Raw genomic sequence first — 23,131 nt, forward strand, 5'->3', positions numbered from 1 at the left:
AATTGCTCAACTCAGATGTTGAGTCAAAAGGCTGAAAAATACTTCACCTTCTTCGGCGATGAGTATGATTATTTGCCTAAGAATCTCCGTGTTACGGTCATGCGTCCTGTGGGTTCTTGCATGGCTATATCATAGAGCCAGCCGCATCATCTTTAAAAAATATATATTTTGTACCAAACATATTCAACAAAATAACACAATGTTAACATCCAACAGAGTATACAGTTTGAACATTTCTCTCTCTCTTTCCCCTCCCCCCCCCCCCCCCTCCACACCCCCTCACTGCCCACAACAAACAACTCCCCAAATATAGCCATGAACGGCCTCCACTGTACCTCAAAGCCCTCGGTCAGCCCCCTCAGGTGAAATTTGATTTTATCCAACCCGAGGAACATGTACAAATCTCCCGACCATGGCCAACCTCCAATTCAAAAGTATCCATTGCCAGGCAATCAGAGAGGCAAAGGCCACGACACTGGCCCCCTTCCCCTCCAGCAGCTCCGGCACCTCAGACACACTAAAGATTGCCACCATCTTTATCCTTCATCTCAACTCCTACAATCCTCGCTAAGTTCCCAAACAGCGCCTCCCAAAAGTTCTCCAGCTCCTCACACCCAAAGAACATGTAGGCATGGTTCGCCCACACTCTCCCACACCTCTTGCACGCGTCCGCTACCTCCGGAAAAAAAAACGCTCATCCGGGCCTGGGTCATGTGGACCCTGTGCACTACCTTAAATTGTGTAAGACTTATCCTTGTGCAGGAGGAGGTTCAGTTCACTCTGCACATTACTTTGCACCAAAGTCTCCATCCTATCTTCCTTCCCAACTCCTCCTCTCACTTCCACTTGATCCTTTTCACGAAGGCCGTGCCCTGCTCCCCCAACCACCCATATCCCCAACCCTGCCATTTCACCCCCCACTTCAACCAGGAGCAACATTTTCTCCAAAAGCGTATACTCTGGCACCTGAGGGAACAAAGGCAGTTCTTTGCGCGCAATGTCTCGCACCTGCCAATATCTAAACTCATTCCCACACCATAAGACCATCAGACATAGGAGCAGTATTAGGCCATTCGGCCAATTGAGTCTGCTCCACCATTCAAACATGGCTGATATGTTTCTCATCCCCATTCTCCTGCCTTCTCCCCATAACCCCTGATCCCCTTATTATTAAATAACCTATCTATCTCTCTCTTAAAGACACTCATGATTTGGCCTCCACAGCCTTCTGCGGCAAAGAGTTCCGCAGATTCACCACCCTCTGGCTGAAGAAATTCCTCCTCCTCTCCGTTTTAAAGGATCGTCCCTTCAGTCTGAGATTGTGCCCTTGGTTCTAGTTTTTCCTACTTGTGGAAACATCCTCACCATGTCCACTCTAGCCAGGCCTTGCAGTTAGATATTCAACTCCCATACCTGGTCTCCGTGTAACCATGTCTCAGTAATTTCCATCAAATCATACCCCTTAATTTGCGCTGTTCACTCATTAATTTTGTTCTAACACAAAGCCTTTAAGTTTCAGCCTCTGGCTGAAGAAATGCCGCCTCATTGCTGTTTTAAAGGATGGTCCCTGCAGTCTGAGGCTGTGCCCTCTGGTTCTAGTGTTTTTTACTAGTGGAAACATCGTTTCCACGTCCACTCCACACTGGAGTCATCACCAACATGTGACCCAGTTTAAAGTGCCTCTTCAGCTGATTCCAAATTTTTATAGACGACTCCTTCACCGGACACTTCGTATACCTCCTCGGGGCGAGCGGCAGCGAGGCCGTCACCAGAGCCCTCAGGCTCGTACCCTTGCTTGACTCCTCCTCTAACCTGACCCACTCTGTCCATTCCCCCTCCCAGCATCGTCTCACCTTCTCCACATTCGCTGCCCAATAGTGACGCAACAAAATCGGGAGTGCCAGCCCCCTTCCCGCCTCTGCCTTTGCAACAGAGCCCCTTTCACCCTCGCACCTTCCCTGTCCACACAAATTCTGAGATTAACGAATCTACCTTACGAAAAAAGGCCTTGGAGAGGAAAATTGGGAAGGACTGAAACAGGGCAGCACGGTAGCATAGTGGTTAGCACAATTGCTTCACAGCTCCAAGGTCCCAGGTTCGATTCCCGGCTTGGGTCACTGTCTGTGCGGAGTCTGCACGTCCTCCCCGTGTGTGCGTGGGTTTTCTCCGGGTGCTCCGGTTTCCTCCCACAGTCCAAAGATGTGCTGGTTAGGTGGATTAGCTATGCTAAATTGCCCTTCGTGTCCAAAAAAATTGCCCTTAGTGTTGGGTGAGTTTACTGGGTTATGGGGATAGGGTGGTGTTGTGGGCTTGGGTAGGGTGCTCTTTCCAAGAGCCGGTGCAGACTCGATGGATCAAATGGCCTCCTTCTGCACTGTAAATTCTATGATTCTATGAAACCGGAATCCTGGCACTTTGTTTATCTTCACACCAGCCGCATCTTCAACCACACGCTTGGCAAGTGTTTCCGCGAAGTGGGATTGGTCCTTGGACTCTAGATCGCTGGTATTCCTCTTTTAGGCTCCCTTTCCGGGCCTCCTCTTTCTGTCGCGTGTCCTTGAAGAATTGTGTCCCTTCAAACGGAGGTACCTCCAAGCGCATCTATTCTGAGCAAGGGCCGCCCAAGCTGATGTTGTATTTCTTGAGTAAGCCATCAGGGTGACTTTGAAGGGCTTCCTTTGCCCTCCCCTTGTTTGGAAGCCTTACTTGAGCGCGGCCAAGAAGATTTGCTTTGGAAGTAGTAACTCTGACATCCTAAGCACGTGGCCGGCTCAGTGGGATTGGACATGATGATCATCGCCTTGATGCTGGTGCGCATGGCTCCTTCAAGGACATTGATGTGAATACGCCTGTCCTCCCAGCTGATGTGGAGAATCCGTCTCCGACATTGTTGATCGTTCCCCTCCAGGCCTTGAGATGGCGTCTGTACATAGTCCAAGTTTGAGCCATAAAGAAGAGTTGGGAAGATCACCACAATATGCACGAGGATCTTGGTGTCAGCACGGGATGTCGTGGTCATCAAAGACTCATCCTTAGGCTTCTGAAGGAGGTGCTCTTCGATTGGATACGATGTGGATCTTCGCATCGGTTTCAGCCTTCGATACAAGGTGGTTCCCCACGTATGTGAAATGTTACACATTTTGAAGCATTTCTCCGTTGATCTTGATGGGGGGAGAGACCAGATTTTGCCCTGGAGCAGGTTGGTAAAGGACTTGAGTCTTCTTGAGGTTGAGACTGAGACTGATTCTTTGGTCGATGTCAACTGCATACTGAAGTTCTATGTGCGATATCAATGTTGTTTCCTTCTTGAATTTCAACCGGTTAAGTTTGAAAAGTTTTCTGTCCATCCTGTCGACGATGTCCATTCCACTTGGAAGCTTGCTCTTGGCAAGGTGAAGGATGGTAGTCATGAAAATGGAGAAAAGGTTGGGGGCGATGACAAATCCCTGTTTGACTCCAGACTTAACCTCAAAGGTTTCTGTCTTATTTCCATCGGTGAAGACTGTTGCCGACATCTTGCGGGGGAAGAATTGAAGAATGTTAATGAATTTCTCTGGACAGCCGGCCTTTGACAGGATCCTTCATAGCACTGGTCAAAAGCATTGGTCAGATCGATGAAGGCCAGAAAGCATGGTTGATTTTGCTCCTGGCATTTCCGTTTGAGTTTCCGAGCAGTGAAAATCATTGGTCCGCTGTTCCAACGTTTGGTAAGAAGACACACCGGCTTTTTGGAAGATATCTTCAGAGACTGGGAAAAGGTGGCGAAAAAGGATTTGCGCGATCATCTTCCTGGCGATGGAGAGCAAGGAGGATCCTCGTTAGTTCCCAAAGTTGGCTTTGTGTCCTTTCTTGAGGATGGTGGTGGCGTTGACAGTGTTAGACATGACCAGCTGGTGTTGCGCGCATTTGGCATGCAAGAGAACCAAGTTGGAGTTGCAAGTCCCAACTCTTTCAATTCTGATGAATTCTTTCCCGATTTGAGAGTGATATCTTTCCAGATTTGAGAGTCCTTTCCAACCCTGGAGTTGAAGCCCCCAAGGAGGATGATCTTATCTTCCTCAGGGATGTTGGAGAGTATGGTGTCTAGTGTGGAATAGAAACCGCCTTTGGACTCATGATTGGCAGCAGTGATTGGGAGTGAAAGCACTCTGGACTGTTGCCTGTTTGTTCATGGCAGATTGCAGATGAGGGTCACGAGGCGCTCGTTAATGCTGACTGGGAGCTCCAAGAGTGGGTTGATGAGTTTGGTTTTGATGGTGAAATCAATTCCATGTGTCCTGGGCTGATCCTCTGGTTTTCCTCTCCAGAAGGTGTAACCACTGCCAATGTCCCTCTGCCTCCCATCGCCTGCTCTTCGGAGGGCAGCGATGTCAATGTTGAAGTGCCTGAGTTCACAGGCAACAAGCGCAGTTCTCTGCTCCGGTTGATTGCTTTGCTCATTATCCATCAGCTGCTTTTACATTCCAGGTTCCAAAATTGAGTCTAACTTTGATTTTCTGTCCTTCGGTAGATGAGCTGCTGGATGCGGTTGTCCAGCCAGGTTGGGGGTACCCTCCTTTGAGGATACCCTCCATCGTGTTGTGTGGCACTACCATCGTGCTAAATGGGATAGACTTTGAACAGATCTAGCAACTCCAGACTGGGATTCCATGAGGCGCAGTGGCCCATCAGCAGCAGAATTGTATTCAATCACAATCTGCAACTTCATGGCCCGGCATATACCCCACTCCACCATTACCACCAAGCCAGGGGATCCACCTGGTTCAATGAAGAGTGCAGGAAGGCAAGCCAGAAGCAACATCAGGCATACTGGAAAATGCTGGGGCAACACCATGGAACTCCCTCCCGAATAGCATAATAGATGTACCTGCACCTGAAGGACTGCAGTGGTTGAAGAAGGAAACTCACCACCACCTTCTGAAGGGCAACTAGGGATGGGCAATAAATGCTGGCCTAACCAGCGACATCCACATCCCTAAATGAATAAAATTAAAACTGACTATTTTCGGGTACCTTCACCAGCCCTTTTCCCGTGCTGGGTGAGCAGTATTTATCCTGAAAATGGCTGTTCAGTTGTCAAGAAAGCTCTCAAAATGCTCTCTTGTAACTATTCCAAGAGTGAGACGACTGAATCAAACTCCACTGACTACGTGCTGGTCCGAAGCAAGGGACTTCCAGATCTCATGGTCCTGTCCCTGTCGCCTCTCATTAATTGTCACAGGGTTGGTCTGTGAAGGGGGTATGCTAGTTTCCTGTTAGCAGATGCCTGGTGCGGGACATCTTTTAATGTGGGTATGCTGTTGCACATCAGCAAACGCACAGTCCTTGACAGAGGGTAGGGGTAGGTCCAGTTCCAGTGTCATGGGAACTTCGACGACAGGGATCTTCCTTCTTTGCAGCCTTCATCCTGATCTGCCGTTGAGGTCTCAGTTTGGATTGTGCTATGGCTGGTTCTTCCCCTCCGACCGTCATGTGTGATCCTGCTAGGAGCTTAAGATTTCCGTCAGCACTGCTCTTGCGGTCAATGGAACATTTGAGCCTCTCCACCACAGCAGGATGGCAATCTAAGGAAATGTTGAGTTGCGTGCAGAGTAAAAGACTGACGGAGCAGGGTGAAAAGTATAATGCCAAGTGACTGGAAGCTCTGGGGTCACGCTGTGAATTGAATGGAGGTGTGCTGTAAAGCAATCGCCCTTTCTGTTTGGCCTCTGCAATGTTTAGAAATTGTGATCAACAAATGTAGAACACTAAACTGGAAGAAGTAAAAGTGTCACTTTTTCACCTGGAGAAAGTCGTAAACAGCATGGATGGTAGCACGGGTGGAGGTAAAAGGGTCAGGTGTTGCACTTGCAGAAGGTGGTGTTGACTAGGGACAGGGTATCGGGAGTAATTCAAGAAGGGGCAGAGTAATGTTTTGGTAGGTACCTTTTATGATGACCAGTATTCTATATTCCAGATATGCATTAAGAGTTGACAGAGTAGGACTTCCGGGTGCGGCGATGACCAGCTAGGTCGCACGTTTCGGCAGCTCCCGGTGGAATGGACATTTGGGCTCTTGATAGGAGCCCCAACGGCAATTCTAACTGCAAAAAACACTGTGCTGGAATCCAGAAGGGAATCCCCCCTGGACACAGATGGAAAAAAGAGAGGAAAGTGGCCCGATTGCGGTGGATCCTCAAGCGCAACGGCCAGGAAGGCAGGCACAAAGCAAGATGGCGTCGGAAGGAGGCAGTTTAATATGGGGCCCTGACCAACAAGAGTTCCTGCGGCGTTGCGTGGAAGAACTCAAAAAGGAGATGAAGAAGGTGCTGTTGGCCCCGATATTACAAGCGATTGAGGGGCTAAAGGAGGAGCAAAAGACCCAGGAACAGGAGCTTCGGGTCGTGAAGGCAAAGGCTGCTGAGAATGAGGACGACATCTAGGGCCTGGTGGTGAAAACGGAGATGCACGAGGCACAACACAAAAGGTGTGTGGAAAGGCTGGAGGTTCTGGAGAATAATGCGAGGAGGAAGAATTTAAGGATTCTTGGTCTTCCCGAAGGTGTAGAAGGGGCGGGCGTCGGGGCATATGTGAGCACGATGCTGCACTCGTTAATGGGATCGGAGGCCCCGACGGGTCCGCTGGAGGTGGAGGGAGCCTATCGAGTTATAGCGCCAAGACCGAGGGCTGGAGAAATTCCTCGAGCCATCGTGGTGAGATTTCTCCGATATAAGGACAGAGAGATGGCCCTCAGATGGGCAAAGAAAACTCGGAGCAGTAGGTGGGAGAACGCGGTGATCCGCGTATATCAAGATTGGAGTGCGGAGGTGGCGAGAAGGAGGGCAAGCTTTAATCGGGCCAAGGCGGTGCTGCACAAACGGAAGATTAAATTTGGAATGCTGCAACCGGCAAGACTGTGGGTCACGCATCAAGGGAAACACCACTACTTCGAAACGGCAGATGAGGCGTGGACATTTATTGTCGAGGAGAAACTGGAGTGAGCGGGCCATAAAAAGAACGTTTGGGAAAAAGTGTGGGGGGGGGTGAATATGTGTGATGAAGGGGGGGAAAAGAGGGAAGAGATGACTTCCCAAGTTGTTAATCCTGCGACCCTGTAACTTTTCTCCCTTCCCCATGTCGTGGGGGAGGGGGGGAGGGAGGTTGAGGAGCTGAGGGCGCCGGCCATTGGGGGCGGGGCCAAAAGGGAAGCGTGGGCTTTGTTCCCGAGCTATGGTAATCACGGCGGGAACAAGGAAGGAGGGGGCCTCGCACAGTGTGAGCCGAGGTCACGGGGGGAAGCCGAGGTCGGCCAGAGTTTGCTGACTTCTGGGAGCAACATGGGGTGTGCAATTACGCTAGTTTGGGATCTAGCGGGAGGGGGGGTGTTAACTGGGTTGCTGCTGCTGGGGAGAAGGGGGAGCTGGTATGTGGGGGGGGGGGGGTGGTCGGGGCGGGGGGGCGCCGCTTGGGGGAGATACGGCTACGTGGGAACCGGGTGAGGAGCTGGATTGAAAAAGGAGATGGCTAGTCGTCAAGGGGGGGGGGGGGGGGGAAAGAGCCCCCCAACCCGGTTGATCACGTGGAATGTGAGAGGGCTGAACGGGCCGATAAAGAGGGCACGGGTACTCGCACACCTAAAGAAACTTAAGGCAGATGTGGTTATGCTTCAGGAGACGCATCTGAAGCTGATAGACCAGGTCAGACTACGCAAAGGATGGGTGGGGCAGGTGTTTCATTCGGGGCTAGACGCAAAAAACAGGTGGGTGGCCATACTAGCGGGGAAGCGGGCAATGTTTGAGGCAAAGACTATAGTGGCGGATAGTGGGGGCAGATACGTGATGGTGAGTGGCAAATTGCAAGGGGAGGCGGTGGTATTAGTGAACGTGTATGCCCCGAACTGGGATGATGCCAACTTTATGAGGCGTATGCTAGGACGAATCCCGGACCTAGAAGTGGGGAAGTTGGTAATGGGTGGAGATTTTAATACTGTGCTGGACCCAGGGCTGGACAGATCGAGGTCCAGGACCGGAAGGAGGCCGGCTGCAGCTAGGGTGCTTAAGGACTTTATGGAGCAGATGGGAGGAGTAGACCCCTGGAGATTTAGTAGACCTAGGAGTAAGGAGTTTTCGTTTTTCTCCTATGTCCACAAAGTTTATTCACAAATAGATTTTTTTGTTTTGGGAAGGGCACTGATCCCAAAGGTGACTGGGACGGAGTACACGGCTATAGCCATTTCGGATCATGCTCCACATTGGGTGGACCAGGAGATAGGGGAAGAAAAACAACAGCGTCCACCCTGGAGAATGGACATGGGATTATTGGCGGATGAGGGAGTGCGTTTAAGGGTGAGGGGGTGTATTGAAAGGTACTTGGAAATCAGTGATAATGGGGAGGTACAGGTGGGAGTGGTCTGGGAGGCACTGAATGCAGTGGTTAGAGGGGAGCTGATATCTATTAGGGCACATAAAGGAAAGCAGGAGGGTAGGGAAAGGGAGCGGTTATTGAAAGAACTTCTGAGGGTGGACAGACAATATGCGGAGGCACCGGAGGAGGGACTGTACAGGGAAAGGCAAAGGCTACATGTAGAATTTGACTTGTTGACTACGGGTAATGCAGAGGCACAATGGAGGAAGGCACAGGGTGTACAGTACGAATACGGGGAGAAGGCGAGCAGGCTGCTGGCCCACCAACTGAGGAAAAGGGGAGCAGCGAGGGAGATAGGAGGGGGTGAGAGATGAGGAGGGAGAGATGGAGCGGGGAGCGGAGAGAGTGAATGGAGTGTTCAAGGCATTTTACGAAAGATTATATGAAGCTCAGCCCCCGGATGGGAAGGAGAGAATGATGTGCTTTCTGGATCAGCTGGAATTTCCTAAGGTGGAGGAGCAGGAGAGGGTGGGACTGGGAGCACAGATTGAGACGGAGGAAGTGGTGAAAGGGTTTGGGAGCATGCAGGCGGGGAAGGCCCCGGGACCAGACGGATTCCCAGTTGAATTCTATAGGAAATATTTGGACTTGCTGGCCCCGCTACTGATGAGAACCTTTAATGAGGCGAGGGAAAGGGGGCAGCTGCCCCCGACTATGTCAGAGGCAACGATATCGCTCCTCCTAAAGAAGGAAAAAGACCAGCTGCAATGCTGGACGAGGCAGGGATGCCCTCTGTCCCCGTTATTGTTTGCACTGGCGATTGAACCCCTGGCCATAGCATTGAGGGGTTCCAGGAAGTGGAGGGGAGTACTCAGGGGGGAGAAGAACACCGGGTATCTCTGTATGCGGATGATTTGTTGCTATATGTGGCGGACCCAGCGGAGGGGATGCCAGAGATAATGCGGATACTTGGGGAGTTTGGGGATTTTTCAGGGTATAAACTGAACATGGGGAAAAGTGAGTTGTTTGTGGTGCATCCAGGGGAGCAGAGCAGAGAGATAGAGGATTTACCGTTGAGGAAGGTAACAAGGGACTTCCGGTACTTGGGGATCCAGATAGCCAAGAATTGGGGTACATTACACAGGCTTAATTTAATGCGGTTGGTGGAACAGATGGAGGAGGATTTCAAGAGATGGGACATGGTGTTCCTGTCATTGGCAGGTAGGGTGCAGGCGGTTAAAATGGTGGTCCTCCCGAGATTCCTTTTTGTGTTTCAGTGCCTCCCGGTGGTGATCACAAAGGCTTTTTTCAAAAGAATCGAGAAGAGTATTATGAGTTTTGTGTGGGCTGGGAAGACCCCAAGAGTGAGGAGGGAATTCTTGCATCGTAGTAGGGACAGGGGGGGGGGCTGGCACTACCGAGCCTAAGTGAGTACTACTGGGCCGCCAATGTTTCAATGGTGTGTAAGTGGATGGGAGAAGGGGAAGGAGCGGCGTGGAAGAGATTGGAGAGGGTGTCCTGCAGGGGGACTAGCCTACAAGCAATGGTGACGGCACCGTTACCGTTCTCACCAAAGAAATACACCACAAGCCCGGTGGTGGTGGCTACATTGAAAATTTGGGGGCAGTGGAGACGGCATAGGGGAAGGACGGGAGCTTCGGTGCGGTCCCCGATAAGAAACAATCATAAGTTCGTTCCGGGGAGAATGGATGGGGGATTTGGAGCATGGCAAAGAGCTGGGGTAGTACTACTGAGAGATCGGTTTATAGATGGGACGTTTGCGAGTCTGGGAGCGCTGACCGAAAAATATGGGTTGCCCCAAGGGAATGCATTTCGGTACATGCAATTGAGGGCTTTTGCGAGGCAACAGGTGAGGGAATTCCCGCAGCTCCCGACGCAGGAGATGCAGGTTAGAGTGATCTCAGAGACATGGGTGGGGGATGGTAAGGTGTCGGACATATACAGGGAAATGAGGGACGAAGGGGAGACTATGGTAGATGAACTAAAAGGGAAATGGGAAGAAGAACTGGGGAGGAGATTGAGGAGGGGCTGTGGGCTGATGCCCTACGTAGGGTAAACTCATCGTCCTCGTGTGCCAGGCTAAGCCTGATACAATTTAAGGTGTTACACAGAGCGCATATGACTGGAGCATGGCTCAGTAAATTTTTGGGGGTAGAGGATAGGTGTGTGAGATGCTCGAGAGACCCAGCGAATCACACCCACATGTTCTGGTCATGCCCGGCACTACAGGGGTTCTGGGTGGGGGTGGCAAAGGTGCTTTCGAAGGTGGTGGGGGTCCGGGTCGAACCAAGCTGGGGGTGGGCTATATTTGGGGTTGCAGAAGAGCCGGGAGTGCAGGAGGCGAGAGAGGCTGATGTTTTGGCCTTTGCGTCCCTAGTAGCCCGGCGCAGGATATTGTTAATATGGAAGGAAGCCAAACCCCTGGGTGTGGAGACCTGGATAAACGACATGGCAGGGTTTATAAAGTTAGAACGGATTAAGTTTGTGTTAAGGGGTTCGGCTCAGGGGTTCACCAGGCGGTGGCAACCGTTCGTCGATTACCTCACAGAAAGATAGAGGGAATGGAAAAGAAGTAGACAACAGCAGCAACCCGGGGGGGCGGGGAGGAATCGAACGGACTCTCAGAGATGTTATTGTATATGTATAATATGTATAGGTAGTTGTTATAGGTAATTGTATATTGGATTGTTGGATTGTATTTTTGGAGAGTATTTATTTTGGACAAGGCAGTTGCCATTCAGTTTTATTTTTGTTTATATATTATTTATTTACTTGCTTAAAACTGGCCACTGTTATTTATATTGCTTTATTGTTGTGTAAAAGAAACACTACGTACTGTTATGTTTGGCCAAAAATCTTGAATAAAATGTATTTAAAAAAAAGAGTTGACAGAGTAAATAAATTGTATGCCCTGGCTTGTGCTGCAATAACATACTCATTCCCAAATGGAACTCCCTATTTCATGAGATTCACTTTGGGTGGTTTAGAGAGCAATTCTTTTTCACTGTCAGTTGGCTTAAAGTGGTTACTGCCAACTTGGATACTTAACTCTGAAGGTTTTTACAGCATAGAACAAAGTCTTTTGACCCACCATTAGCATTGGAAAGGGTGCAAAGGAGATTTACCAGGATGCTGCCTGGTTTGCAGGATAGGTCGTAGGAGGAAAGGTTGAGGGAGATAGGTCTTTTCTCTTTGGAGTGGAGGAGGATGAGTGGCGACTTAATAGAGGTTTATAAGATGATGAGGGGGGATAGATAGAGTGGACGTTCAGAGACTATTTCCTCGGGTGGATGTAGCTGTTACAAGGGGGCATAACTATAAGGTTCAGGGTGGGAGATATAGGAGGGATGTCCGAGGTAGGTTCTTTATTCAGAGAGTGGTTAGGGTGTGGAATGGACTGCCTGCTGTGATAGTGGAGTCGGACACTTTAGGAACTTTCAAGCGGTTATTGGATAGGCACATGGAACACACCAGAATGACAGGGAGTGGGATAGCTTGATCTTGGTTTCGGACAATGCTCGGCACAACATCGAGGGCCGAAGGGCCTGTTCTGTGCTGTACTGTTCTATGTTCTATGATTGTGTATGAACTCTTTGTCTTGGGCTGGTAGCAGCCAACATCAGAGCCTTCGCTGGCAGGTCCTGTTCATCACATGACTGGCATTTGGATAGAGCAATTTGGCACAAATCCCATTGCCCTGTTCACTTACCAGGGCCTTATCTTCTTCTCCTCTACTTCAAGCCTTTTTCCACTTTTTTTCTTCAAAGTTGAAATGGCGTCTGCCCTGACTTCCTGTGACAGAGCACTCCATGTTCCAGCAACCCTTTCTCTTGATCTTGGTCCACATTTTTAAATTTATGGAATGACATACTTGTCTCGGTTCGCTTTAAACCTTTGATTTAAAAAAAAAGTAAGCTTTTTTTGACTTCTCTGGTCTTGTGAAAATATGGTCACCAGCACATCTCTCCTCTCACTGAATTTTTAACACCAGTTGCATAATATGAACTTGATGTGCAATATTTCCGATTCGAAAGCATATTAATATTGATCACTTAACATTTGTTCAGACGCATAGAACATAACTTGCACATCCTTCAATAGACTTTGTTTGATTGCAGGTTTGAGTCATCTTCACACGCTATCAGTATGAGCGCATATCTGCGTGAGCAAAGACGGGAGCTGTACAGCAAGAGTGGAGAGCTACAAGGTAAATTCATTAGAGGTTGTGTACTTGTCACATGCTGAACTGCAGACCCAGAATTCTGAAATGTAGCATCATCGTAAATGCAATCATTGTTGCACGCTCTTTGGTGTTCTCAAGTAGGCTTGAAGGTTTTATCACAGCGGCGCAGTGGTTAGCACTGTTGCCTCACAGTTCCAGGTTCAATTCCGGCCTCGGGTGACTGTGTGGAGTTTGCACTTTCTCCCCGTGTCTGCGTGGGTTTCCTTCGGGTGCCCTGGTTTCCTCCCACAGTACAAAGATGTGCAGGTTAGGTGAATTGGACATGCTAAATTGCCCCTTGTGTCCAAAAGGTTAGGTCGGGTTATGGGGCTAGGGTGGAGGCGTGGGCTTCAGTGGGGTGCTCTTTACAAGGGCTGGTGCTGACTCGATGGGCCGAATGACCTCCTTCTGCATTGTAAATTCCATCCATTATCTATTATCAATGTTAATTGTGATATTACTGATGGCCTGAACACAGGGCACGCCCTACTGTTGTTCAGGTAGTTGATGGAATTATTTATGTCCATGTGAAGAAGGAGGTAGAGTTTGGTTCAATACCAGCACGAAAACAGTTCAGTACTGACTTGTGTTATCGTGCAAATTTCTGACTCATATGTGAATAAAATTTGATTATTTTTATAAGATTATCATTCCTTGTATGTACTAAGTTGTACAAATGTTAATATCAACATTTGTAGCTTTTGCTGCTCAAAAGCACTAATTTTTTCTGCAGTTGGTTTTTATTTAATTCTTTCGTTTGGTTAAAATGCAAACAAGTTACCTTTTGTTTTTGGTAAATATTTAATTTTTTTAAAAATGTATCTCAAACTTTTGATGTCCTGAATAAGTAATATAAAATAGTTTGGTAAAATGAACCTGGAGCTGCTCTTTGTTACGTACCAAATACCATGACTATGTTTTTGGGTATCTTTTAACGTGGAAAAAGTACCAACAACATGCTTGATGTTAGAAAATAGATAGCACTTGAAATCGTGATTTAAAAAAAAAAATTATTTGTTTCTCCGCTTGGCATAAAATTAATACTAACAATTCATGTGCAACATTTGCATTTACCAGATTCAGGAATATTCTCTTCTTTCTATACTGAAGTTTTGTATATGGCAGGTACTCCCTGATACTCACTCACTTCCCTTTCTGTCATCAGACTTTAGTAAATCCTCCAACTTGTCATGACATCAGTTTATAGAATTTATTTTAGGTAGTTAGATCTTTAACAAAAATTATGTAAGGCTTAAATTTTTGTTTACATTAACGCATGTTCTTGCAGAATCAGCACTATATAATCATCATTTAGTATTTTGAATTGATGGCCCTGTAAGATTCTGTAGCCACCTAAATTGGTCAATTCCCGATTTAAAATGGCGAACGGCAAAGGCTGATGGGAAAGTCAGCCAACATAGACAGAAACCAGCAGGTGCAGGTTTGCTGTGTATTTAACTCTGCAAAAGGCCAGACAACATCGATACCAGCGACCATCAGCATAACAATGTAGCAGCCATCTACATACTGATGAGCAATCCCCGGGAACAATAAGTAACATTTGGGACACACAAAGCAAAGCCAGATTCCCCGGCGCCAGCAGGAGCCAACACAAAGGAGGTGAACGAGCACCTCAAGACCGCCCATCGATCAGGGAACCGCTCCAGTATTGGAGAAATCGAACCAAGCGATTGGGACAAAGGCGGGAAACCCCTGGGGACTATAAGAGTTAACCCTCAAGTTCACATCGGGCTCTCTTCAGCCCTCTTCAGCTCTCATCAGCTCTCTTCAGCTCTCTCTCTTCGTCCTGCCCGGGACACCCAGCAACACGAACCAACATTGACCGTGACCGGTGCAGTGACCGCCGACAGAAGTAAGTCTTAATTCAACACTCGCTACGAGATAGGCGCTCCTAGCTACCAATCCGTACCAACTTCGAATCCCGCAGACTCAGAACCCGAACGAAAGGCCATTTGTTCCCCTGACCTGGTGGGCCAGTCCGAAGTTAAGTATAGGCCTGTTAGTTATAGAAGTAGCTTAGACGTAGAATTTGTGCATGAGTAGCGATTACTGTGTATAATAAATGTGCTTTGATTTGAATCTTACTAATCGGTGTATTGAGTTATTGATCATTACTCGGACTTGAACCTCGTGGCGGTATCATAAAGATACCCAGCGACTCGAGAGCAAAGGTAATAAAACAGAGCAATTGAACCAACTGGATAGTTAGTAACAATTCACTTTACAGGAATATTTAAATCTACTTCAAACCAAAGTGGACCATTGCTTCATCTCACCTCCCCATCACCGTCCCTCAAAATTGCTCTGATGAATTTCTGAATCTAATTTCCCTGAGTTCTATTTGCTTATGGGGACTTATTTGATCCATTTTTAAACCTCGTCATTGTTCCATAATTCTTGCTGCTTTATATGTTTATCACCCATTCACTTTTTTTTTTAAAGGCTGAATTACCCATTCATTACATTTATTTGGCATTCTGGCCACTTATTTATGAACTTCTGATAGGACAGAAAAAAAAACTGAGTCTTCAATCCTTACCGTCCTTTTTGGTTTTGAAGTTTATGACAGGTGTCAGATTGATAATAAAATTGAGAACCAGACTGAATATAGAAAGTTTACTGAGGATCTAGGAGCAACAGAAGGCGAGTGAACAGAGTGAGACTGGCAACCAATAGACAACAGAATTCCAAAGTCTTCTGTAGGGAAATGAATTATAAAAGTGGGTAAAAGGAGTGGGACTGAGAAGGATCAAAAAGAGGATGTGAGGCAGAGGGCATGGCTGAAGCATTGATTGACTGACTACTTTGCATATGTCTTTTCCAAGTAAGAAGTTGCTGCCAAAGTCATAGAAAGGTAGAAAATAGGATTGGAGGAGGCCATTTGGCCTTTCAAGCCTGCTCCGCCATTCAGTTGGATCATGGCTGATCATCCAACTCAATAGCCTAATCCCACTTTCATCCCCATACCCTTTGATTCGACCTAAGTGCTATAAGTAACTGCTTCTTAAAAACATGGATTGTTTTGGCCTCCGCTACTTCCTGTGGTACCGAATTCCACAGGCCGATCACTCTCTGGGTGAAAATATTTCTCCTCATCTCTACCCCATATCCTCACACTGTGACCTCTGGTTCTGGACACCCTCCCATCGGGAACATCCTTCCCGCATCTGCCCTGTCCAGTCCTGTTTGAATTTTATAGGTTCTTATGCGATCCCCCCCTCATTCTTCTGAACTTCAGCGAATACAATCCTAACCGATTCAATCTCTCCTCATACATCCGTCCCGCCATCCAGGAATCGGTCTGGTAAACCTTTTCATTCCCTCTCGAGCAAGAACGTCCTTCCTCAGATAAGGAGACCAAAACTGCAGACCGTATTCCAGGTGTTGCATCAAGACGTCCCTGCTCAAATGTTACATCCTTGTTCAAAAAATGATGTAAGGAATAGTTCAGTAACTACAGACCAAGTTTAACCTTTATGTCGGAAAAGCTTTTAGAAATGATAATCCAGGACAAAACTAACAGCCTTTCGGACAAATGTGAATTAATTAAATACATCTGTTGAGGAAAATCTTACTTACCTAATTAGAGTTTTTGATGAAGTAACTGAGAAGGTTGTTGAGGTTAATGGTGGTTGATGTGCCATACAGGAACTTCCAAAAGACGTTTGATCAAGTGCTCCGCAACAAACATGTCACCAAAATTGAAGCCCATGGGAATTGAAAGGACAGTGGCAGTGTGAATGCAAAGTTGGCTGAATGACAGTAAACAGAGTAGTGGTGAATTATTCTGTTTTTTGAACTAGAGGGCAATATATAGTGGGTTCCCCTGGGCTTGATATTTAGACTACCACTCTCATTAATCTATACTAATGACAGAGACTTGGGTGTGTCGGGTGCAATTGAAAATTTGCAGATGATACCATGGGCAGCACAGTAGCAAAGTGGTTAGCACAGTTGCTTCACAGCTGTAGGGTCCCAGGTTCGATTCCCGGCTTGGGTCACTGTCTGTGCTGAGTTTGCACGTTCTCCCCGTGTGTGCGTGGGTTTCCTCCGGGTGCTCTGCTTTCCTCCCACAGTCCAAAGATGTGCAGGTTAGGTGTATTGGCCATGCTAAATTGCCCTTAGTGTCCAAAAAGGTTAAGTGGGGTTATGGGGATAGGGTGGAAGTGTGGGCTTGGGTAGGGTGCTCTTTCCAGGGGCCGGTGCAGACCCGATCGGCCGAATGGCCTCCTTCTGCACTGTAAATTCTATGATGCATAACTTGGAAGGCTCATGATGTATTTTAAGAAGACTTAGACAGGCTGGTGGAATGATGGACATGTGGAAGATGAAATTGTGTGTACAGAAGTTTGAAGTGATTCATTTTTGGAAGAATAAGGAAAAGCAATATGAAATGAAGGGTACAGTTCTAAAGGCAGTGCATGGTCTTCAGGTTCTGTGGGTATTTGTGCGCAAATTATTGAAGGTGGCAGCCAAAGAGAAAATGCTGGAAAATCACAGCAGGTCTGGCAGCATCTGTAGGGAGAGAAAAGAGCTCACGTTTCGAATCCAGATGACCCTTTGTCAAGCTTGTTAGCTCTTTTTTTTCCCTACAGATGCTGCCAGACCTGCTGAGATTTTCCAGCATTTTCTATTTGGTTTCAAATTCCAGCGTCCGCAGTAATTTGCTTTTATCCAGTGTTGAAGGTGGTAGGGCAGGCTTATGGGATCCCTGGCTTTAGAATAGCGGAAGAAAGCATGGAAGTTATGGTGAATCTGTATAAAATTCTGCCTTAGCCTCAGTGAGATATTGTGTCCAATTCTGGGCAGCATGCTTCAGAAAGGATGTGAAAACTTACAATGTTGCAGAAAAGATTTATGAGAATTCCTGTGGTGGTGAGTGACTTCCGTTTGAACAAATTAGTGAAGCTGGAGATGTTCCACTTGGAAAGGAGAAGGTTGAAAGAAGATTTTTCTCAAAGTATTCAAAGCCATAGGGGCTCAAAACAGTGTAAATAGGGAGGAAATTGACAGAAGCGTCAAGGGCTAGAGACCACCAATTTAAGATGAGTGGCAAAAGAATCAAAGGCAACATGTGGAAAAATGTTTTGAAATGCTGAGCGGTTAGCGGTTAGGATCTGAAACATACCGTCCAAAGACTCGGTGGAGGCAGATTCAAATGTGGCTTTTTTTTAAAGTAGTTGGGCAATTATCTGACGGGAATAAATGTGTAGGGCTACGGCAAAAAGGGAGGAGATTGGAACGAGCCAAATCTTTCTTGTAGAGAGCTGGCAAAACCATGATGGGCCAACTAGCATCCTGTTCTTTTCCCACTCTATGATTCTATAAGCAATTTGCACGTCACACATGTCCTGTACTCAGTTTAGTAGCTCTTCTTTCCTGTCTTGCAACCCTGTCTATTTGGATGAGCAGTTAAACTGGGCAGCATGGTGGCACAGTGGTTCGAAATACTACCTCACGGTGCCAGGGGCCTGGTTTCAATTCAGGCCTTGGGTAACTGTGTGTGGATTTTGCATGTTCTCCCCATTTGCGTGGGTTTCCTCTGGGTGCTCCGGTTTCCTACTGCAATCCAAAGATGTGCAGATTTGTGGATTGGCCAGGCTAAATTGCCTGTTAGTGTCCTGGAATGTGCAGGTTCAGTTATAGGGATGGGGTGGGGTGGATGGTGAGTGGACATGGGTGGGGTGCTCCTTCGGAGGGTCGGTGCAGTCCTAATTAGGCGAATGGCATCCTTCTGCCCTGTAGGGATCCTATGATTCTCATCTGTCTGGGCGTAGGTGAAATGTAAAACATCACATGCTACTATTTGAAGAAGAGCGTGTAGTTCTTCATTCTTCCAATATCCTGGCTCACATTTATTTATCAGCTCACTCAGCCAAAATATATTATCTATTCATTTAGTATTTGTGTAACTTTGTTGTGAGTAAATTGGATACTGTGCTTCACATGTTTCAATACCAACTCCACTTCAAAAGTAATCAGTTGGTTGTAAAATATTCTGGGATGTCCCAAGGGCATGAATATAAATGTAAGTTCTTCATTTTCTTAATATCTTTTTTACAATACCAAGTTCGAAACAGTATGCAGCTTCCCAAATGTAAAATTGTAAGAAACAAGAACAGTAGTAAGTCATAAGTCTCATGGAACTGGCTCTGCCATTCAACAAGATCATGGCTGAACTGCTACATCAAATCTACTTTCCCACCCTACCCCGTATTCTTAGATTTTTGAACACTAAGGAAATCAATCCGTTTCAGTTGAATGTACTGATCGATTGAGCATCCAAGCCCTGGGAGAGAGAATTCCAAAGATTCACCATTATGACGAATGAAGGATTTCAGAGTTATTGGATTATAAACATTTGGCAACTTAAGGGCTAAAAGCCTGGGTTAGACTGTGTTTGACTGCAGTAGTCATGTTTTTCCAAACAAATCTTGTTTTGCAAGACAAAAAAGCTTTGGGGAGCCAGAGGTGCAATTGATCATCATAGAAACTTGGGCTAATGCACTGGTTATTGATGGTGGGGAGTCCCTGGGGAGTTGATGTGTTTTCAGCCGAGGGAGTTGGTGATTTCAGTCTGGGGAGTTGATGCGATTTCAGCCTGGGGAGTTGATGTGCTTTTAGCCTGGGGAGTTGATGTGATTTCAGCCTGGGGAGTTGATGTGATTTCAGCCTGGGGAGTTGATGTGATTTCAGCCTGGGGAGTTGATGTGATTTCAGCCTGGGGAGTTGATGTGATTTCAGCCTGGGGAGTTGATGTGATTTCAGCCTGTGGAGTTGATGTTTTTTCAGCCTGGGGAGTTGATGTGATTTCAGCCTGTGGAGTTGATGTGTTTTCAGATCAGTTTGGGAAGATGTTGTCTTTTCGGGATGGCGATAAGGCATTCAGACATTTTGAGACAGATTTTGAATTGAGTTCTGATCTGACTAACACTGAGTCCACAAGTAAGGTCACTTGCTCTCACAGTAGGATTGCTAAAAAAAATATCAATCGTATTTAAAACAATGCAGATTTGCCTGAGAACAAGGGGGAATCTGAAACAGACCAGTTGAAACTCTTTTGAAACCCAGCATTTATTTGTCTCTCACCTTTTACAACAAATTCTGCTTTTCCATTCTTTCGAACAAATTTGATGATATCACACTTGACCACATTATATCCTGTGTGTTCCTTTCTTTCCTATTCGCTTTGCTGGTCTATGTCCCTTTGCAGCTTCATTGCCGCCTCCTTGTAGCTTAAGTGCCCCCTAACTTTGGTTCACAACAGCCAGATCAAATTCATCAACTTTGACTGTAGCTTATCACTCAAATTCTGTTTGCTGGCATAAAATAATTGATATCACACGAACTGTTTTTGGTTACCCATTGTAGGATCTCTTATTTTATCTTCTAATAAGAGTCAATAGTCTGGTTGATTGGAGGTGTCAAAATACAACTTTATTGCTAATTATTTGCTTGAATACAGTTGAATCAAAACTTAGAAACAACACATCAAACAACACATTGTTTGATGTCCAAACACATGGTTTAAAAAAAAGCATTGAACATAAAATCATAAATAAATCACTTTAAACACAAACAAAATGATAGATGATTCAAGAATTCAGGAACAAAACCATGACCACGAGGTCTTACTTTTAAGGGAATCCTTATCGCTGGTCTAATCCCTCATTTGCTCTCATTGGTTTCCAATTCTCAGTTGCAACCCCCTGATTTGTTCAAATAGATGTCTGTTACATGGAGGATGATTTATTAATCAAACATTGGCCATTACTTAAGATTGACTGGCATCCGTCAAGAATAATTCCATGTCTACGTGTGCATCCTCAGGAGAATAGGTTTCTCATGCCACTGCTGGCCATTGACCTTGCTGTAACTAATTAGTTGCTATATTTTTATTGCTAAATGCACTGAAATACAGTAGTCTATTCATTATATGAAACTGTTGCCTTTTCTTCGTTTACTCTGTCCTTTCTGTGGCTCTGTTCCAATTATGGCAATCAGTGAGTTTGCCCTTTCTATGTTATGGAAGGTATGTTGCCTCCCGGGTGCCAGGGCCAGGGATGTCTCGGATCGTGTCTTCAGGATCCTTAAGGGGGAGGGTGAGCAGCCAGAAGTCGTGGTGCACATTGGTACCAACGACATAGGTAGGAAAAGGGGTGTGGAGGTAATAAACAAGTTTAGGGAGTTAGGCTGGAAGTTAAAAGCCAGGACAGACAGAGTTGTCATCTCTGGTTTGTTGCCGGTGCCACGTGATAGCGAGGCTAGGAATAGGGAGAGAGTGCAGTTGAACACGTGGCTGCAGGAATGGTGTAGGAGGGAGGGCTTCAGGTATTTGGATAATTGGAGCGCATTCTGGGGAAGGTGGGACCTGTACAAGCAGGACGGGTTGCATCTGAACCAGAGGGGCACCAATATCCTGGGAGGGAGGTTTTCTAGTACTCTTCGGGAGGGTTTAAACTAATTTGGCAGGGGAATGGGAACCGGATTTGTAGTCCAGCAACTAAGGTAGCCGATATTCAGGACGCAAAAGCGTGTAATGAGGCAGTGGGGAAGGGAACACTGACAAAGGAGAGTACTTGCAGGCACGGAGAGGGGTTGAAGTGTGTATACTTCAACGCAAGAAGCATCAGGAATAAGGTGGGTGAACTTAAGGCATGGATCGGTACTTGGGACTACGATGTGGTGGCCATCACGGAAACTTGGATAGAAGAGGGGCAGAAATGGTTGTTGGAGGTCCCTGGTTATAGATGTTTCAATAAGATTAGGGAGGGTGGTAAAAGAGGTGGGGGGGGTGGCATTATTAATTAGAGATAGTATAACAGCTGCAGAAAGGCAGTTCGAGGAGTATCAGCCTACTGAGGTAGTATGGGTTGAAGTCAGAAATAGGAAAGGAGCAGTCACCTTGTTAGGAGTTTTCTATAGGCCCCCCAATAGTAGCAGAGATGTGGAGGAACAGATTGGGAAACAGATTTTGGAAAGGTGCAGAAGTCATAGGGTAGTAGTCATGGGCGACTTTAACTTCCCAAATATTGAGTGGAAACTCTTTAGATCAAATAGTTTGGATGGGGTGGTGTTTGTGCAGTGTGTCCAGGAAGCTTTTCTAACGCAGTATGTAGACTGTCCGACCAGAGGAGGGGCAATATTGGATTTAGTACTGGGTAATGAGCCAGGGCAAGTGATAGATTTGTTAGTGGGGGAGCATTTTGGAGATAGTGACCACAATTCTGTGACTTTCACTTTAGTAATGGAGAGGGATAGGTACGTGCAACAGGGCAAGGTTTACAATTGGGGGAAGGGTAAATACGATGTTGTCAGACAAGAATTGAAGTGCATAAGTTGGGAACATAGGCTGGCAGGGAAGGACACAAATGAAATGTGGAACTTGTTCAAGGAACAGGTGCTACGTGTCCTTGATATGTATGTCCCTGTCAGGCAGGGAAGAGATGGTCGAGTGAGGGAACCATGGTTGACAAGAGAGGTTGAATGTCTTGTTAAGAGGAAAAAGGTGACTTATGTAAGGCTGAGGAAACAAGGTTCAGACAGGGCATTGGAGGGATACAAGATAGCCAGGAGGGAACTGAAGAAAGGGATTCGGAGAGCTAAGAGAGGGCATGAACAATCTTTGGCGGGTAGGATCAAGGAAAACCCCAAGGCCTTTTACACATATGTGAGAAATATGAGAATGACTAGAGCGAGGGTAGGTCCGATCAAGGACAGTAGCGGGAGATTGTGTATTGAGTCTGAAGAGATAGGAGAGGTCTTGAACGAGTACTTTTCTTCTGTATTTACAAATGAGAGGGGCGATATTGTTGGAGAGGACAGTGTGAAACAGATTGGTAAGCTCGAGGAAATACTTGTTAGGAAGGAAGATGTGTTGGGCATTTTGAAAAACTTGAGGATAGACAAGTCCCCCGGGCCTGACGGGATATATCCAAGGATTCTATGGGAAGCAAGAGATGAAATTGCAGAGCCGTTGGCAATGATCTTTTCGTCCTCACTGTCAACAGGGGTGGTACCAGGGGATTGGAGAGTGGCGAATGTCGTGCCCCTGTTCAAAAAAGGGACTAGGGATAACCCTGGGAATTACAGGCCAGTTAGTCTTTCTTCGGTGGTAGGCAAAGTAATGGAAAGGGTACTGAAGGATAGGATTTCTGAGCATCTGGAAAGACACTGCTTGATTAGGGATAGTCAGCACGGATTTGTGAGGGGTAGGTCTTGCCTTACAAATCTTATTGAATTCTTTGAGGAGGTGACCAAGCATGTGGATGAAGGTAAAGCAGTGGATGTAGTGTACATGGATTTTAGTAAGGCATTTGATAAAGTTCCCCATGGTAGGCTTATGCAGAAAGTAAGGAGGCATGGGATAGTGGGAAATTTGGCCAGTTGGATAACGAACTGGCTAACCGATAGAAGTCAGAGAGTGGTGGTGGATGGCAAATATTCAGCCTGGATCCCAGTTACCAGTGGCGTACCGCAGGGATCAGTTCTGGGTCCTCTGCTGTTTGTGATTTTCATTAATGA

At 46.7% G+C, this 23,131-nt stretch overlaps 1 protein-coding gene across 1 annotated transcript in view; it reads left to right on the top strand.

The window, feature by feature from the left end:
* Positions 1-23,131, top strand: part of exoc4 (exocyst complex component 4) — a 707,051-nt gene that overhangs the window by 165,817 nt on the left and 518,103 nt on the right. The window contains exon 8 of the mRNA XM_072471115.1: positions 12,483-12,571. Coding sequence (XP_072327216.1) covers positions 12,483-12,571 — 89 coding nt within the window. The remainder of the gene's footprint in view (positions 1-12,482; positions 12,572-23,131) is intronic.

The sequence above is a fragment of the Scyliorhinus torazame genome, chromosome 13, assembly GCF_047496885.1.
Source record: "Scyliorhinus torazame isolate Kashiwa2021f chromosome 13, sScyTor2.1, whole genome shotgun sequence".
In the NCBI taxonomy this organism is placed as follows: domain Eukaryota; kingdom Metazoa; phylum Chordata; class Chondrichthyes; order Carcharhiniformes; family Scyliorhinidae; genus Scyliorhinus; species Scyliorhinus torazame.